Source organism: Aplysia californica, unplaced genomic scaffold, assembly GCF_000002075.1.
Source record: "Aplysia californica isolate F4 #8 unplaced genomic scaffold, AplCal3.0 scaffold00020, whole genome shotgun sequence".
Taxonomy (NCBI): Eukaryota; Metazoa; Mollusca; class Gastropoda; order Aplysiida; family Aplysiidae; genus Aplysia; species Aplysia californica.
The window spans coordinates 1616661-1632362 of NW_004797290.1; the positions used below are offsets into that span (position 1 = coordinate 1616661).

General features: G+C 39.3%; 1 protein-coding gene across 3 annotated transcripts in view; it reads right to left on the reverse strand.

Moving 5' to 3' along the window:
* Positions 1 to 1561: 1561 nt before the first annotated feature.
* Positions 1562 to 15702, reverse strand: part of LOC101847550 (ubiquitin-like protein 7) — a 29504-nt gene continuing 15363 nt past the window's right edge. Inside the window, exons 2-10 of one of the 3 annotated variants that reach the window (XM_013087170.2) lie at positions 14747 to 14866; positions 14249 to 14331; positions 13837 to 13921; positions 12159 to 12216; positions 10117 to 10214; positions 7620 to 7672; positions 3070 to 3228; positions 2261 to 2374; positions 1562 to 1779 (exon numbers count right to left, since the gene is read on the reverse strand). In XM_013087170.2, the coding sequence (XP_012942624.1) occupies positions 1654 to 1779; positions 2261 to 2374; positions 3070 to 3228; positions 7620 to 7672; positions 10117 to 10214; positions 12159 to 12216; positions 13837 to 13921; positions 14249 to 14331; positions 14747 to 14866 (896 nt within the window). In that variant the 3' untranslated portion in view covers positions 1562 to 1653. The remainder of the gene's footprint in view (positions 1780 to 2260; positions 2375 to 3069; positions 3229 to 7619; positions 7673 to 10116; positions 10215 to 12158; positions 12217 to 13836; positions 13922 to 14248; positions 14332 to 14746; positions 14867 to 15702) is intronic. The other 2 variants (XM_005090662.3, XM_013087178.2) reach the window with 2 other exon arrangements.

Here is a 15702-nt window from a genome sequence, read left to right on the forward strand (position 1 = left end):
AGAAAAGAATAATAGTAAACTTCGTTATGTTTGTGCAATGGAATCAGATCATTCAAGGACCTAGTCCGCTTTTTAATTTAATGAATTGCACTTAGACAAGTCAACTCCCACAAGATGTTTGAATCAATTTTGTCATAATGCATAGTTTCAATCAAATGTCCTGAAATGCTGAACCCTTTGCTCAGCTGTCCCATGCGACATGAATCAACAGTCAGTGAATGAATTTTAATTATCCTGGAAGTTTCCAATGGGTAAAAAACCCACAAGGAATGAAAACCTAAAAAAAAAATTATAGTACGAGTTTTACAGCACTTGCAACACAATCGGGTCTTAAAAGTGCCGAAGATTAGAGGTGTTACAAGAGAGTAACTAACACAAAAGAGGAGGAGAAATAAGGACGATAGTTGTTTAAATAGAAAAAAAAGAAAAAAAATCACATCAGAGCACCTGCCGTCCATCCACAATGGAAAACTGTGACCCAGTGCACACAGTATACATGTGGAAGAAAACCAGACCCTTGAAAGTCAGTGAGGAGCAAGGCTGTCCAGGAGTACAGGTTGCTTGCTAAAGTAGAATTTCAGAAAAGTTCCTCTCGAGCCCATCTCACTGCTTACGATTACATAAAATAACGAGTACTCGAAAGTTAAGGAGGAAAATCAGAGATACTTAAGTGACACTGGAGGTAAAAGATGTGCAATCGAATACACCCGAGATCTTGGGGGAATTCGGAAGGAAAAGAAAGGAAAAAATGACCAAGGATTTTCCCCTTACAGCTCGGTTGCCAAGGCTGTTCACACTTATGTTCATATCTCACTAGGGAGGTCCAAGAACTGTCCTCAAGTGAAACATTGGAACCAATGGCAGGCCTAATTTTGACTGGGATGCCAAAACATAATAGTCACATTTTTCTGTAAGAAAAAGATCAGTTTTGAGTTACTGTTGTCTATGATGTAAAATGTTTGACTGTGCACCAATTTAAGAAGTGTGAGTGTATGGGTTTGACACACCTATCGGCACTATTAGGTTATTCAAGAGGCAGGACCTTAGAATTCAACATCCGCCTCCAATGGGATTGAGCTATATTGGCCGAGAGCCTTAAAAGCTCCATTAAAAAACAACCTGAGTTCAAGAACACCCAGTCTGTGATTCTAACCAAGGCCACCCACTGTGTAGTCCAGCATGATACTGAATGAGCAAACGGAGCGCCCTCACCAGTTCAAGTCATTCCAGAAAACAGCTTATATTATATCAAACACTGAATCCCACCTGGAATTGGTATTTATGTAACCAACATTAGCAAAAATGCACACTACCAAGGGGACCAATTTTTAAACTTTCAGAACAATATTCAAGCATATCTTTGCTTTTTAAAAAAATTTGAGAGTTCTCAGATTTCATCCAATTTTTTCGAATATAATGAAACCAGTATGATCCTTTAAAAAATTAGATAAAAACATAGCTTTAACTGTAGACAAAATTTGAAAGGTAAAGCTGAGAGACGTTTCCCAGACGGTATTTAAAAAACTTCAGCAAAGAAAAAAAATAACGCTGAAGATGCACAGATAAACACCATAAAACACTTTTATTAGCTTCATGAAAATAAAAATTAATTAAAGCATACATTATGAACTCGTGACAAATTTGTGAGGGCGACTACATTAGTCCATCCCCAAAGATAAGGTCAATGGCCGCTTGGATGTCCCCTCCTGTAGCAGCCAAGGCCTGACGAGCCACGTTCTCGTCTGTGATGCCCATCTCACGCAGCTGTTGGAGGGCAGCCTGGAAAAGGAAAGGGGAGGGTCAGTTAAAAACCATCGTCCATAGAAAGTCAGAAGCGACGTTGTTCATTCTGACCCGAAAACCAAAAATAGCAAAATCAAAGCATTCAAAGAACATTCTATCATGTCTGATAATGTCAAACCAATCTGCTCTGTAGTTTTGTTACCACTGCTATTCTCAATGTGTTTATGCCCAAGTGTTTATTGTTTGCATAAAAATACATTTTTTCTCTGGAAAGGGAATTTGGACAGTTTCTTTTTGTTATTAGCCGACAAAATAATATTAATAGTATACCAAAAGACCAGAAAGAGCATATCCTCACCATATCGATCAGCACCAACTGATAAAAATGGCCACAGTATTAGGGAGATAACAACACACACACAAAAAAACACCAAACAAACAGAAAAAAAACAACCCAACTGATTTGTTGAGAACATACACACATGACCTGCATGCTAAAAAAACACATGTTGCTCACATCAGAAGAAGCACTCTGAGCATGAGCCATGGCTTGCTGGAAAAAGTCACTGGAGATTGCTGTGCCACTCCCTGAAGGACCGGGCTGAAATATACCAAGCAAAAAATACATAGACTTAAAAAGGATTTAACGTGATACATTCAACATGCTTGCCTGGGCAAGAAATGGGGGGAAAACTGGACAGTCAAACTGTCTAAGAAGGCCACCTATTGTTGTGGAGAAAAGTGGCTGTCTTAGACAGGTGGCTGTCTCACACAGTGCAATTATAATGTACAAAAATTATGTAAGGGAGGAATGGGAAATGGCTGTTGTAGGTTTGACTTTATAGTGAAAATTAAATCTTTGTCTCCATAAATTTTTCCTTTGTGCAGAACAATACATTTATAAATACAAAAGGTATTTTGGTATCATAGGTGTGTGTGACATTCTACAAAACAAATTTGTGAGCACAGTGAACAATCTTCTCACAATTAAGTTACTAGCAGTACGATAAGAAGAAAATAAGTAATGTGAGAAACACAAATTTTTTTGAAGAAAGATTTGAAATTAACATCATTTTTGCATAATTAGACCTGTAGGCTGAGCAAAAGAGAACTATGACACGGCAGCTATAAAGAGTCAAATCAAGGCAAAACACAAAAACCACAATTTTACAATGGAGATGTGAAATGTGAGGTATCTTTTCAAACACAAATATTTCATAGGCATAAACTAAGGTCACCATACATAAATGCAATTAACATACACAGGGGAATGTCTGGGGTCAAATTTTGAAATTTTCATACGCTGCTGAAGCAGCCAAGACTAACCTGTTGGGAAGTTGATGGTACCACTGCCACTGGAGGTGAGGTGCCAGAACTGCCTGACCCTGTGGCTGCCTGAAGTGCTGCTGCCAGTTGGGACGCTGTGATATTTTGACTCCCAGAAGCTCCATGGGGTACTTGCCTTCTACCTCTGTTTGCTTGTACCTGTAGCATCAAAACCCAAGATCTTGACATCATCATCATCGCCTTTGTTACCCTTGGATCAGGGTATAGGCCACCGACAAACACTTTCCACTTTTCCGTATCTTTGGCTAGCTTCCTGGCATTCTTCTGTGTCTCTCCACTTCTGCGTTCATCATTCTCTGCAACTCTTCTCCAGGTTCAACCAAGGCGTCCCCTTGATCTCTTACCCTAGAGATTCCACTTCAACAATTTCTTTGTTATGCAGTTACCTGGCTTCTTGAAAACATTTTCAGTCCATCACTACTTCATCTCAAACTGGACTGTCTTGTTCTCCTTAATACATAATACTTCTTCCCTGGTGACCCTGTCTGTCCATCTGATCTGGAGTAATTTTCTTAACACTTGAAGACAAAGAAAACCTGGGTCCTCTCTAGACAAGTCTGAGATGTGTCACACCTATACAACAAGACTGACTTCACATTTGAGTAAAAAAATCCTCAGCTTTATTTGGAGTTGGCTATTCCTGACCCTGCAAATTCTGTTCAAAGATGGGAAAGCAGCGTGAGCTTTTCTGATGCAGGACTTAATTTCAGCTCCTCTTCCTCCCTCTCAGTAATTATATTCCCATGACAGCAGAAGGAACCAATGTCCTCTAGTGCATTTCTTTCTGTTGAGATTTGCTCTTTTTGTCGTGTGTCTATCTCTTGAATTTCAGGGGAGGATCCTCAATGCAACACAGGTTGCGACAGACGGTTTAAACTGAAGTCTGCTTGCATCTGTTCCTGGGTTTGCAACAAATGCAAAGTCATTGGTTAATCAAGCCCACATCATCCAGCTGTGTCTATGTGGTCCCCTGAATGCTGTTTCCGCATCTCTTGGTGGTTTCCTTCATCAGCCAATTGGTTGGAAAGATTAAAAGGAAAGGTGGTAACAAACAAAAAAGCTTAAGGGGATCCACTGGTCAGATCAGTAAAAATTTTGAAAAAAATATCAGTTTTAGGATTTTGGAGTATCTTATAGATATCAATATCAAGGATCCATCTTTAGAAGCCTAATTCCTTATCAAACTTAGAAATAGCTGGAAAATGCATTTGAGAAAGGTAGCAATGTAGGAAAATCTTCACCAAAAATTATCTCTCTTTGCAGTTTTCTCAGAATTGTTTATCTGACCAGGTTGCAACACTATTTTGAGTAGATCTCAGAAAGTTACTGTCAGAATTGTTTCAAATTTGCACACAATCTTTTATGCACATTTCTCTATAACCTTACAGTAGCATTTTTCTTTTTATGGTACACCTTTGAAATTTTAGGCCTTTTTTATTTAACAAAATCTGAAAATATTGGAGACCTGAATGTAGTGCATAACACGGACTGTAAGGCTCACAAGTCAGTACAAAAATTTCAAATTTGGCTCTGTAAGGTTGTTCTACCTACCAACAGTAATCGCCATGCCAAATATTAGGCTTCTATCTTGAAGCATGTTGATGATTGACAAAATATAAAATTGGTTTTAAAAATGCTGAATCAATCCTTTATTTTTGATGGCTCGAGATTATCATTGCTAAAATCTTGAATTTTTTGCTTGGTAACCTTTTTTTGTACTATGTCATCCCCTTTGATGCAGAAAAGCAAGCGTTAGACCAAAAACTATAGCATTTGGGTGTTGACCATAGCTACACCCCCTTAAAAAGAAAGCGAAGACAAACAACAAACATCCCTGTTCCACACTAGTCATTTACAACCCTGCAACTTGTTCCTTCGTACATGCTCTTGCTGAGGTTCACCAACTCCAGCGGGATTCCATGATGTCTTAGTGATTTCAACAGTGTTGCTTAGTCTTTGCTGTCAAAGGCCTTCTCATAGTCAAGGCAGTTGACAATCAACAGAGTTCCACTCTAGGGCCTGTTCCATTATGATCTTTAGAGTGTCAGTCTGGTCGGTGGTGGACCAGTATGCCACAAAAACAACCTGTTCATCTCAAAGTCTTGGTCTGTTGCAGTCTTGAGTCATCCTAGCATGATTCGGTTGAAGACCTTACCTGGTATCAAGAGAAGAGTAATTTCTCTGCATTTGCTGCAGTTGTTGAGATCCCTTTTTACAGAAGGTTGACAAGGAGCTCTTCTTTCCAACCTTTTAGGAACTTGCCCATATTCCAGATCCTGCTGAGCAGTGGGACAAGGAGGTCTGTCATGACACTGACATCTGTCTTTAGGGCCTCAGGACCAGCTGCTTTGCCTCTGTCCAGCTTGTTTATGGCATCCAGAATCGCTTATTTTGAAGGAGCATCCCAGAATATTGGTAACTCACTTTTTGCTGGCAGGATGTTTGGTGGGTTACTTGGTGATGATCTGCTCAGGAGGCTGTTGACAAGTTCTACGAATTGTTTCGACTGAGCTTCCTCTCCAAAAATTGTTTTACCACCTTGGTTCTTTAACAGTACCTTTGGTTTCCCATGTTTTTTAGAAAGATTCTTTTTGGTCTGGTAAAGCACTCTCATGTGCCCGCTGCTGCTTCCTCTGCCCTTTCGGCCAACCTGTTTATGAAATCCTCCTGGTTTATTGTGGCGATCTCTTGATATCCTTAGCTTTTGTTCTGTACGGTTCTGGTGCATCCGCCCTTGATTCTCTTGTTCGACTAGCGATCACTTCTGCCTTTAGTTGTCTTCTTTTCCCAATCAAAACCAGAGAAAACTAATCCATTCCATATGTTCCCACGTCTTCTCACTGAGTACTTCTACACATGTTGAAGTAAAGACCTCTTTGGCCATGGCTCAGTGTGCCTCCATCTCCATGTCCTCTCCACCAAGATCAGCCAGAGGTTGAGACCTGTCCCTCAACTGTTGCTGGAACTCTTCTTTCTTGTCTCTGTCAAGTAGGCTACTTTGGAACTTCATTCTCTCAGTTCCAGTTCTGGTTCTGTGCTAATCTCAGGTGAAGCTTGAGTTTTGCTTGTAGCAGATGACGATCTGATCCAATGTCTGCCCTTCCATGTACTGTAATATCCTCCAGTGAATGTCTGAGCTGATGAGAACTACAGAAATGATCAATCTGTTTGTCAGGCACTCCATTTGGTTAAACCCATGTAGCCATGTGGATCCTCTTGAGTGAAAAAACAGAATATCTCATAACAAAACTGTTGAAAGCACACATGTAAACAAATCACTCACCATTCTTGTTCATTTGTCCCAAGCCATTTTACTCCATAATGCCCTCATAACTTCAGTTGTCCTGGCCTATCTTTGCATTGGAGTCTCCCATTATGACATTGATATCCTTTCTTGGTAGTTTGTCAATGACCTTCTGGGGTAGGCAGTTAAAAGCATCCTTGTCTTTATCCCAAGAAAAATTTGTTTGGGGTGCAGATATGAAAACATTCATGTTGATGCTGCTGTTCCTTGTGGCAAACGAATCCACAGTGGGATTTCTGGAATACTTACTCAATATTGCAACTCTTTCAGCATGACACTTGTTTTCGCTACCAGAATACAATATTTGCTCCCCTGAGCTGAGCTGCGTCTGTCCAGACTGTATCCAGTGGGTTTCGCCGACTCCTAGTATGTGCAGCCCTGTATCTCCTCATCTCTTGTGGCACTTGAGCATTCTTTCCTGCTTCAATGGTGCAAATATTCCATGACACAATCGGGGAGATTTGTTTAAAGGAGGTTTCGGGTCAGTAGTACTTTCGGCTTTGTTCTATGTCCTTCATCAGCCCTGATGGTGTAGAAACTCCTCCTTCTCCCAAGATCCGAGACAAGTTTAACCTGTTTGTTGTTTTCAGGAGACCAGACTACGCACTTTTAGTTGCCTTTTATGACACGCAGTGTCATGGACATTGCAATTCTTCGTTTCCCCATTCTACTAAAACTATAGGGCCATATCCCCTGCAGGGGAGCTCTTGTATGAGAATAAAGGTGTTGCTAAACATCATGAAAACATTACAAACATTACTTTAACCTGCCATACAATGTTACAAATACACACAAGAACTTTAAGAAATAAAAAAATCCCAAGAAAATGAACAAATTCCCTCCCACTCCACTAAACCATATGAAATAGAAATTTTGAAAACAAAACAAAAACAATTCTCTTTTCAACACAAGCCAGGATTAATACCAGGACAATAAGCATATGTCTTACTCTTTACTGATGTACTTGATAAAATTTAAAAAATGTAACATACCTGAACCTGAACCCACCCAAAGCACTGTCCACAGTAATGTAAGCTGCAGACTGCATTTAATTTCTAATCAACAGTAGAAATAAGGTGAACATCTTACACAACAAGAAAAACAAGCCTTGTTTTTATAGTTATAAATTGAAGTAATAAAAGTGTACCTTTGACCCAAAGCCATAACATAAAGAGTAAAAATAATAAATAAGCGAAAAAACAAGTAAGTAGAAATATTTTTTTACTTCTGACATGTCCTCATCCTCATCCGACATCTGGTCCATGGAGTATGACACACCTGAAACACATGCAGATCGAAACGCCAATTGTATTACATGAAAATTTAGAAATACACATTATTATTTTATTATTTTTAGTAAGACTTTTCCGGCACTTGCAACACAATAAGGTCATATAAGTGCCGAAGATTAGAGGTGTGACAAGAGAGTAACAAACACAAAAAAGAAGGAGGGGAGATATTTTTGTTTTTGTAAAGTGTTTTACGACGCTCGCAACTGCATAGGTCATATGAGCGCGCGGGACACACCTAGTATTTTCAGTTGGTAGGAAATTTTGAATTTTGCCCGGGTGGCGGCCGAAACTTGCTCTTATCGATTTTAGACCACCAAGGGATCTTTAACGTGCGTAACTTGCACACGGGCCCTCCGAGATTTTTCGCCCTTGTCCGAGAAGGCTAGGTGTAGATCTTTCCTACCAGAAGATCAGGGGTGTGGCAGAAAGACAGCAGTAAGGAGGAGCCAAGGAGTAGCAGTAGAAAGGCTGCAGAAAGAGTCAGGAGCCCAGAAGAGGGGGCAAAGGAGGTGATGGGGTGAGGGCAGAAAGTGGAATTGAAAGCAGACAACAGAACATTGCTAGGAAAGGAGGTGAAAGGAGACAATTTTATGAGAAGAAAATTTTTCGGTCGCTACCCGGATTTGAACCCGGGACCTTTGAATGAGAGGCCAACACCTTAACCTCTAGGCCACGAGAGCCCCCAGGAGGGGAGACAGTATGTTTTAGTAGAGGTTTTTCGGCGCTCGCAACTGCGTAAGGTCATATGAGCGCCAGAAGATTAGAGGTGTTACAAGCGAGTACCTTAACAAACATAAAAAAGAAGGAGGGTAGATAAGGATGATAGGTGTTTGATAGGAAAGAAGGAGCAGACCACACCAGAGCACCCGCCAACCACCCGCTGGAGGGGAGATAAAGACGATAGATGTTTCATAGGAAAGAAGAAGCACACCACACTAGAGCACCCGCCAACCATCCACATACACATTATAGTACAGGAGATAAAAACGTATGATTTTATCACATGGCGATAAGAACACACATAATGTTAAAAGATATAGAAACATATTACATAGAAACATACATTTTCTTACAGGTATATATAGAGAAACACAATAAATTACAGGAAAAAATACATGTATTATATCATAGGAAGATAGTGACACACAATAAATTACATACAATACATTTAGTATTGTTATAATCTTTAAGAAAAATAGGATGCACTTGCAGACAAATAGGTAGGCCTATCATGCTGGCCTCAGGAGAAGATGCCCCTGGTTCGAATCTTCTGTAGACCTTCAACTTGGGAAGTTTTCTAAGTCCTCCACCCACTTGGCTTTGTCCTATCAGAGGCGGACATGTAATTTGGCGGTCCTACCTTTTACAAAATTGTACAGTGTTCACAGGGGCCTCAAACCCATACCATAACAAGGAAAATGACACTGAAGCTGGTTTCAAGTTCATTAACATTTTACCACTTCCTGACCTGACCTGACCATCAATGATTTATTTATAGAGGCACCAGCCATCCATGTCCAGGTGCTGTTTTAGCCTCTTTTTTCTGTATTCGGTAATTGGTTCCGCTTCTATGTACCCCATATCATTGGTTCTCAACCTGGAAATCGCCTATAATTCGCTGTAATTGCCTCCCCTCCTCAACCCCCCCCCCCCCCCTTATAGTGTCATCATTTATGTTACCGTCTATTTTTATCGATAACACGTTTATGGATAAAGGGCAGTATTAATGATAATTAAGAAAAAAACAACAACCCCATCAATTAAATAAATACATAAATAATAAATAAATAAATAAATAAATAAATAAATAATGCTAACGATTATCATAATACAAATATCGATAATGAGAAAAAGAAGAAGAAGAAGAAGAAGAAGAAGAAGAAGAAGAAGAAGAAGAAGAAACATGGCCATAACATCAATATAAAAAACAATAATACTAACAATAGAATTGATTTGAGTAAAATAATAAAATAATATTAAAATAATAAATGGAGCAATATTATTATAAATCAAAATTTCTAAAAGGACACTACTTGGAATCCGCCGATTGTATGGGATCAGATACCTTGTATGAATATGTTAAATTAAATCCATACAATTTAAGTTATATGTTCAGATCACCATTCTTTTTTTTTTTTCAAGAGGAAAGCAGATGTCTATTCTTATTTTGTGTTTGGTCATTCTATTGAGTTACATCTATAAGACCAATCTCCTCGTGGTTTAAGGAGTGGAAATATGATTTTACCACTTCATAAACTACAAAAATGACAGCATGCTTTAAGTCTTCACACTATCTGTCAATTTGACAGCAGGAGAATTCTCTCCAGACATTATCAAGTTATCTTCAAAATTTCTTTGAGGCCATGGGGGTTTCTTACAATGCACCTCAGAACCCAAAAATTTCCTAACAATTAAATTGGCTTACGGTACCTCCAGAAGCTGATATTCCTGATTTTGGTGCTTCCTCGTTTACTGCTGTTGCAATAGTAACAGCAGCTTGAGCAAAGGATGGATGAAGCTGTAAAAGACTGTTGAAAAGCAAAATAAGTGCTAAAAAGTTACAAAAGCACATTAGTTTCATATTTTTGTTTCGTCTTACGGTGCTCGCAACTGCATAAGGTTATATAAAAGCGTGCAGGACAATTAAACAGGTTCAGTTTGGTAGGGATTAATTTTTGCATTTTGCCCAGCAGAAACAGTCAGGAGCCCGGAAGGGGGGGGGGGGGGGGGGGGGGGGAGGAGAGATAGTGGTGACAAAAGCAGACACAGGGTTCCTGCCATGAACTTCCCATCAAATTCAAGGAGTTTTCAAGGAGGTTTCAAGGATAAATTTTTAAAATTCAAGGAGATTTGGTCAAGAAATTCATGACGAAGCCTATTTAAAAAAAAACAACACTTGTCCGAAAGGAATCATATATTCATAGTTTCGATATTCCAAGAAAAACTGTTCCCAGGGTGACTGCCAACCCGGCTTCTCAATTTTCAAGGGGGGGGGGGGGTCTCCTCATCCATTCTCCAGGGGCATGTTACATAACAACGACAGTGCACGCTCCATTTATATATTATATATAATATACACACACACACGCATGTAGGTACATTGAATCCAGTCAACAACATGATGTCAGTGTGGCACTGGGACACTGTGACTTAGGCTTTTCAGTCTGTTCTCACTTATTTATATTTTCCCCTCATCATATTCGCTTTAAATATAAACTATATAAAAATGAATCTTGCTTTGAGCCTGAGAAAAGGACTAGAACCAGAATATCCACTGTCAAAAACCAGTCAGGGTGTCAAGGTTTATATAATAAACGTGAAAGACAAAAATTATTACTCTAGCTCAAAGTAGGGTAATATCATGAATGGCTCAAGTAGACCTATTCAGAGCGAGAGGCGTAAGAACTGTCGGAGGGCAAGATGCAGTGACACTGAAAATCTGCGAATCTTGAACAGAAAGCTAAAATATACAATACATATAATTTACTATCACCTACGCAATGAAACGGGAACCCTTTAGTAAAAAGAACACGGCTTAGACGGTTTGAGTATGATGGATCCCGATTCCACACAAGGACTGTGCACCAACGCGCCCTTTGCAGAGAGAAGATCTAGAGATCTACCAACTTCCAAGTTCAGTTTTTTGTCATACGGTGTTGCCTTCAACCTCCCCCCCCCCCCCCCCCCCCCCCGGGATTCCCGGGGCCTGGCAGTCACCCTGTACACGTGTTCCTGTCCGATCTGGCAAAATTCAAGGAGTTTTCAAGGAGATTTTTCCTTGAATGTAAATTCAAGCAGTTTTCAAGGACTCCTTGAATTCAAGGAGGCCGCGGGAACCCTGCAGACAACAGAATATGGTTAGAGAGCAGGAAAGGAGGTGAAAGGAAAACAATTTGGAGAAGAAAATTTTCTGTCGAAATCGGGTTTCTAACCCAGGACCTATTGAATGAGAGGTGACCACCGTAACAATGAGAGCCCCCCCCCCCCTCCCATTTGGTCTAAGAGAAGATACACAGTCGAGAGAACATCTGAAAAGGGACCAAAGCAAGGCAGGAAATACACAGAAACCAAAGTAGATTTGATGATAGGTTTGAACTGAAGATAAGACAAACTGAAAAAGTAGATGGTTAGAAAACAGGAGGGGCTAAATGCAGCTTATGAACATAAGCGCACAAAGTGTCAAAAGGACAATTGCCATTATTCCCCCCCAAAAAACAGAAAGTACAAATAGAATTTTAGGAGCAGTGACCTGACCTAAGACCAGCAACCACTCCTTAAGATAAACCAGATCAACTTTTCAAAGATCCAATTTAATATGTATAACAATTTAAGAGTAGAGAGAGAGAGAGAGAGAGAGAGAGGGACACAGAGAGAGCGTGGAAGAGAGAGAGAGAGAGAGAGAGAGAGAGAGAGAGAGAGAGAGAGAGAGAGAACCATAAAGTCCAAAAGTAGTAAAGAAAATTCACTCTCACCTGTCCATGTTTTGTGGGTGAGCCAGAATGGCAACAAGCTCAGGCTTTTGAAGCATTGCTGGAACAGCAGAGACAATTTTGTAAACGATATGATTTCTGTGCCATTTAATAAGACTTTTGAAATGTATTTGCCTAGCAGAATTAAAAATTAAAAGAGCCCTATTTGTGTCATGGCATTAGTGCTTGGTGGTACCAGTGAAACCCAGAGTCGGTACTTTCTTGGCACCGAGAATCGCCAGTACTGGTACTGGGAGTGACACCAGGAGGTGACGTCACAGACTACGTGTCTTGCCTCTAACGCCATGATCAGCGCGGCCCGCATCCCCCCCTACACACACAAGTCAGAATTGGAGAGGCGAACTGGGACGCAAACTACCTTTGAAGTTTGCCGCCGAACGAGATTTCACTTTGCATGCAAAATTTTAAAAATAATTATTGCAGCGCCGCTAAAAATTGATTTCATTTTTGGAATCAGCGCATCAAAATAAACCAAAAGTGGCTCGCGAGGAACCTGATTTGAAGTCACATTTAAATATAAGCAAACTTCGTTTTTCACAGTCAATTTTGAATCTGAAGCCATGTATCAAGGTCACCAGCTGCGTTGTGCACCTGACAAAACAGCTGCTAGGCCTCGGTTTAAGTTCACAGACTGCACATTTCTCATGGCTCCGTAAAAAAAAACTGTTGGTGTCGGCTCCTTACCAGAGCTGGTACTGTCAGCTCCTTACCAGACACCTCCTTCGGTAGAACCGAGAGTTTCAGGTACCGGTACCTGCTCATCCCTACATGACAGTGGAATTGCTCGTTGATTATTGGGTTATATATAGAGGTATTGGTATAATCTTAAAGCCCGTTCATTCGCTTTGATTTTGGTGAAAGAAAAAAAAATTAATATTTATCTCGATTATAAAGTCAAGATATTTGGGATTGAAGGAGGTTGGGGTCACCTGGTTTCAGAGACAAAATCAGTGAGAAAACGGCCGCCAAAGTTTGGTGACTTCCAAAGCTGTAGTGTCCTTGGAAACTACAAATTTACAATTTTTATACCTTTGATTAACGTTTTTCAGTGAAACCGATGCAGGAATGTGTCTTAGAGTGGACAAACAAGCGTTCAGCCCAAAACAAAAACAATAAAATTGTCAAACGGGTGAAAAAATGTTGATTTCTTCTATTTCATTATTTTGACGAGTGCCCGCTTTCACCACAATGACAGACATTTACCTTTTTAGTCTTCATGATATTGGTTTCAACTTGGATTTATACTTACTATCAGTTCCATTAGTCTTGGTTTTTGTATTTCATTCAGATGAGATTCTGTTATGTGACATTGTTTTATCTTCAATTGACAAAACCCAATAGATAACATCCCTACATATGTTCATTTTCATTTTTTACTCTGAAAGTAAACAAAAAAAGAAAAGAAAATGAAGTTCAAGCCTCTAGAGTGTTAAATGTAAATGTTAATTAAAGTATCAAACAAACATCATTGCCAGCTCCTTCGTAACTCCTGATTGTCAGCGAAACAAGACTCAAATTCAATTGTTTATAGCCTTGAACAAGTTCAGTACCAGTAATCATCACTTTTTTATCACAATTACCAATAGAATTAGACATTTTGATGAAGCTGAAAAAATAAATAGATCTCAACTCTTTTTTGCAACTTATAAATCAAAGTTACCCAAAACTGCAGGGTCTTTGTCCAATCCCGGGGTGGTTGCAATGATATTTTCTACAGAGTCTGGGTCTGATAGCATGCGTTCCACCTGAGGACCCAGAATAATGATGTCAAAGTATTTTTTTTCACACAAGACGTCCTAAATCCTAAAACAGTCAATAAGAATAATAAGGTGAATAATTGAGGAGACTAGGAAAAATAGGAAAAATCTTTTTTAACAATGTAAACTCCAGAGAAGCATATTTTTCAAATCTCATCTTAGAGATGCAGACAATAGAGTGAACAAAGTAAAACCATTCAGAGTTAGGGGATTTACAACATTCAACATGCAGCAAACTTTTCTGTGATTTTAAAATGCATTTTCAAAAAATATTTCATGATGTCATTGTAAGCTAAAATGAAGCTAAGTACTTACAATATTTCTGTATTCCAAATTCAGCAAAGCCGATTGCATCGCCATGGTGACCTCACTTTTGGAAGGGCCAGTAACAACCTCATCTAACAGTAGCAGGCAGGAGCCCAGAATAAAAAAGATGCATGAAGTACAAAAATAAACAAAAGTACAAGATAAAGTTTTTGAGCACACTGAAGAGAATTGGAGACACCAAGTACATACGACATTTATCCACCAGAAAGTGGTTATTCCATAAAACTCTATTGCCCCCCCCCCTCGTCTTCCCCCTTTCCCCCCCCCCCTCCCCAATACACAAAACAATCCAAGATATTCCCATTTTTTGATAAAATCACATCCATCCTGAAGACGTTTTCAATTTCAAGAGAGCCTATGAAAAAAATGCAATGACTGAATATCAATATTCTATATTTTGGTAGATAGGCTATTAAAGCTAAAGCTGGCTGCAGCAATCAAGACAAACATTCATTACCAGTTGACTATGGTTTTTTTTTTTTTTACCTTTCTGACCACTCTTCACATTTGAAAATTTGGGTACAACATACACAGTAGATAAGTGGTGGATGGACATTTTTGAGAGCACTGCATCTGGTTTCAGAACACGACCGGCAAAGATGATGTCTGAAATAATACAAATAGAAACAGTCGATTTAATTTAACCTTCATCATCACAAACTGTAGTCAACATCAAAATGTATAAAAAAGAATGAGACGGCAATAGATAACTATCGGTTTAATTATTTAAAAAATAGATTGCAGTTTTCCAAAAAATTATTTTTCACAGCCATTTCTATGTTATTATTTTGTCTTAAGTAAAACAATCGCAAAAGAAGAAAAATTAATAATAGAAAGTTGAAATGTTCAGTAAACTGTAGCCCTCTGATTACAATACAACAGTCTTAAAGACATTTTTTGTACACATATTATATGACAATATAAAGCTTTTACCCAGCACCCATGTAGTTCAGTTAACAGACAATGTAGTTACTTTTAGAGAGTACGGGTCAAATGAAAAGTGCTGAGAAAACATAAAGGCCAGGTGCAGTTTGTCCAGAGAGCAGAGAGCCTGCAATCAAAACTGTGTCATCTGCATGCAGTGCAGCACAAAACTGTTCTCTTCACAGCGTCCCTTTTCGGCCGATTCTGTCACTTTCAGTTAGCGTGAACCAGCAGCCTGTCAGAGCTCCCAGGCTCGGGGTCATCGGGTTAATGAGCCCAGAAGCGACTTTGCCAGTGTTAGTTACGAAGTTCGCATTTTTTACTTCGTTTGAAACGATATAACTTCTTCCCTATCCCACACAGTAAACCATCACACTGATCATGTACTAAATTACTAAAAGTTCAGTGTCTTGAGATTCATTCTCAGTTAAAATTCTTAATTTATGTTTAATTTTAGTTCTACCAATTTGTCGTATTTTAGTTTATCATCATCATCATCCAGTGCCAGATCTGCGACA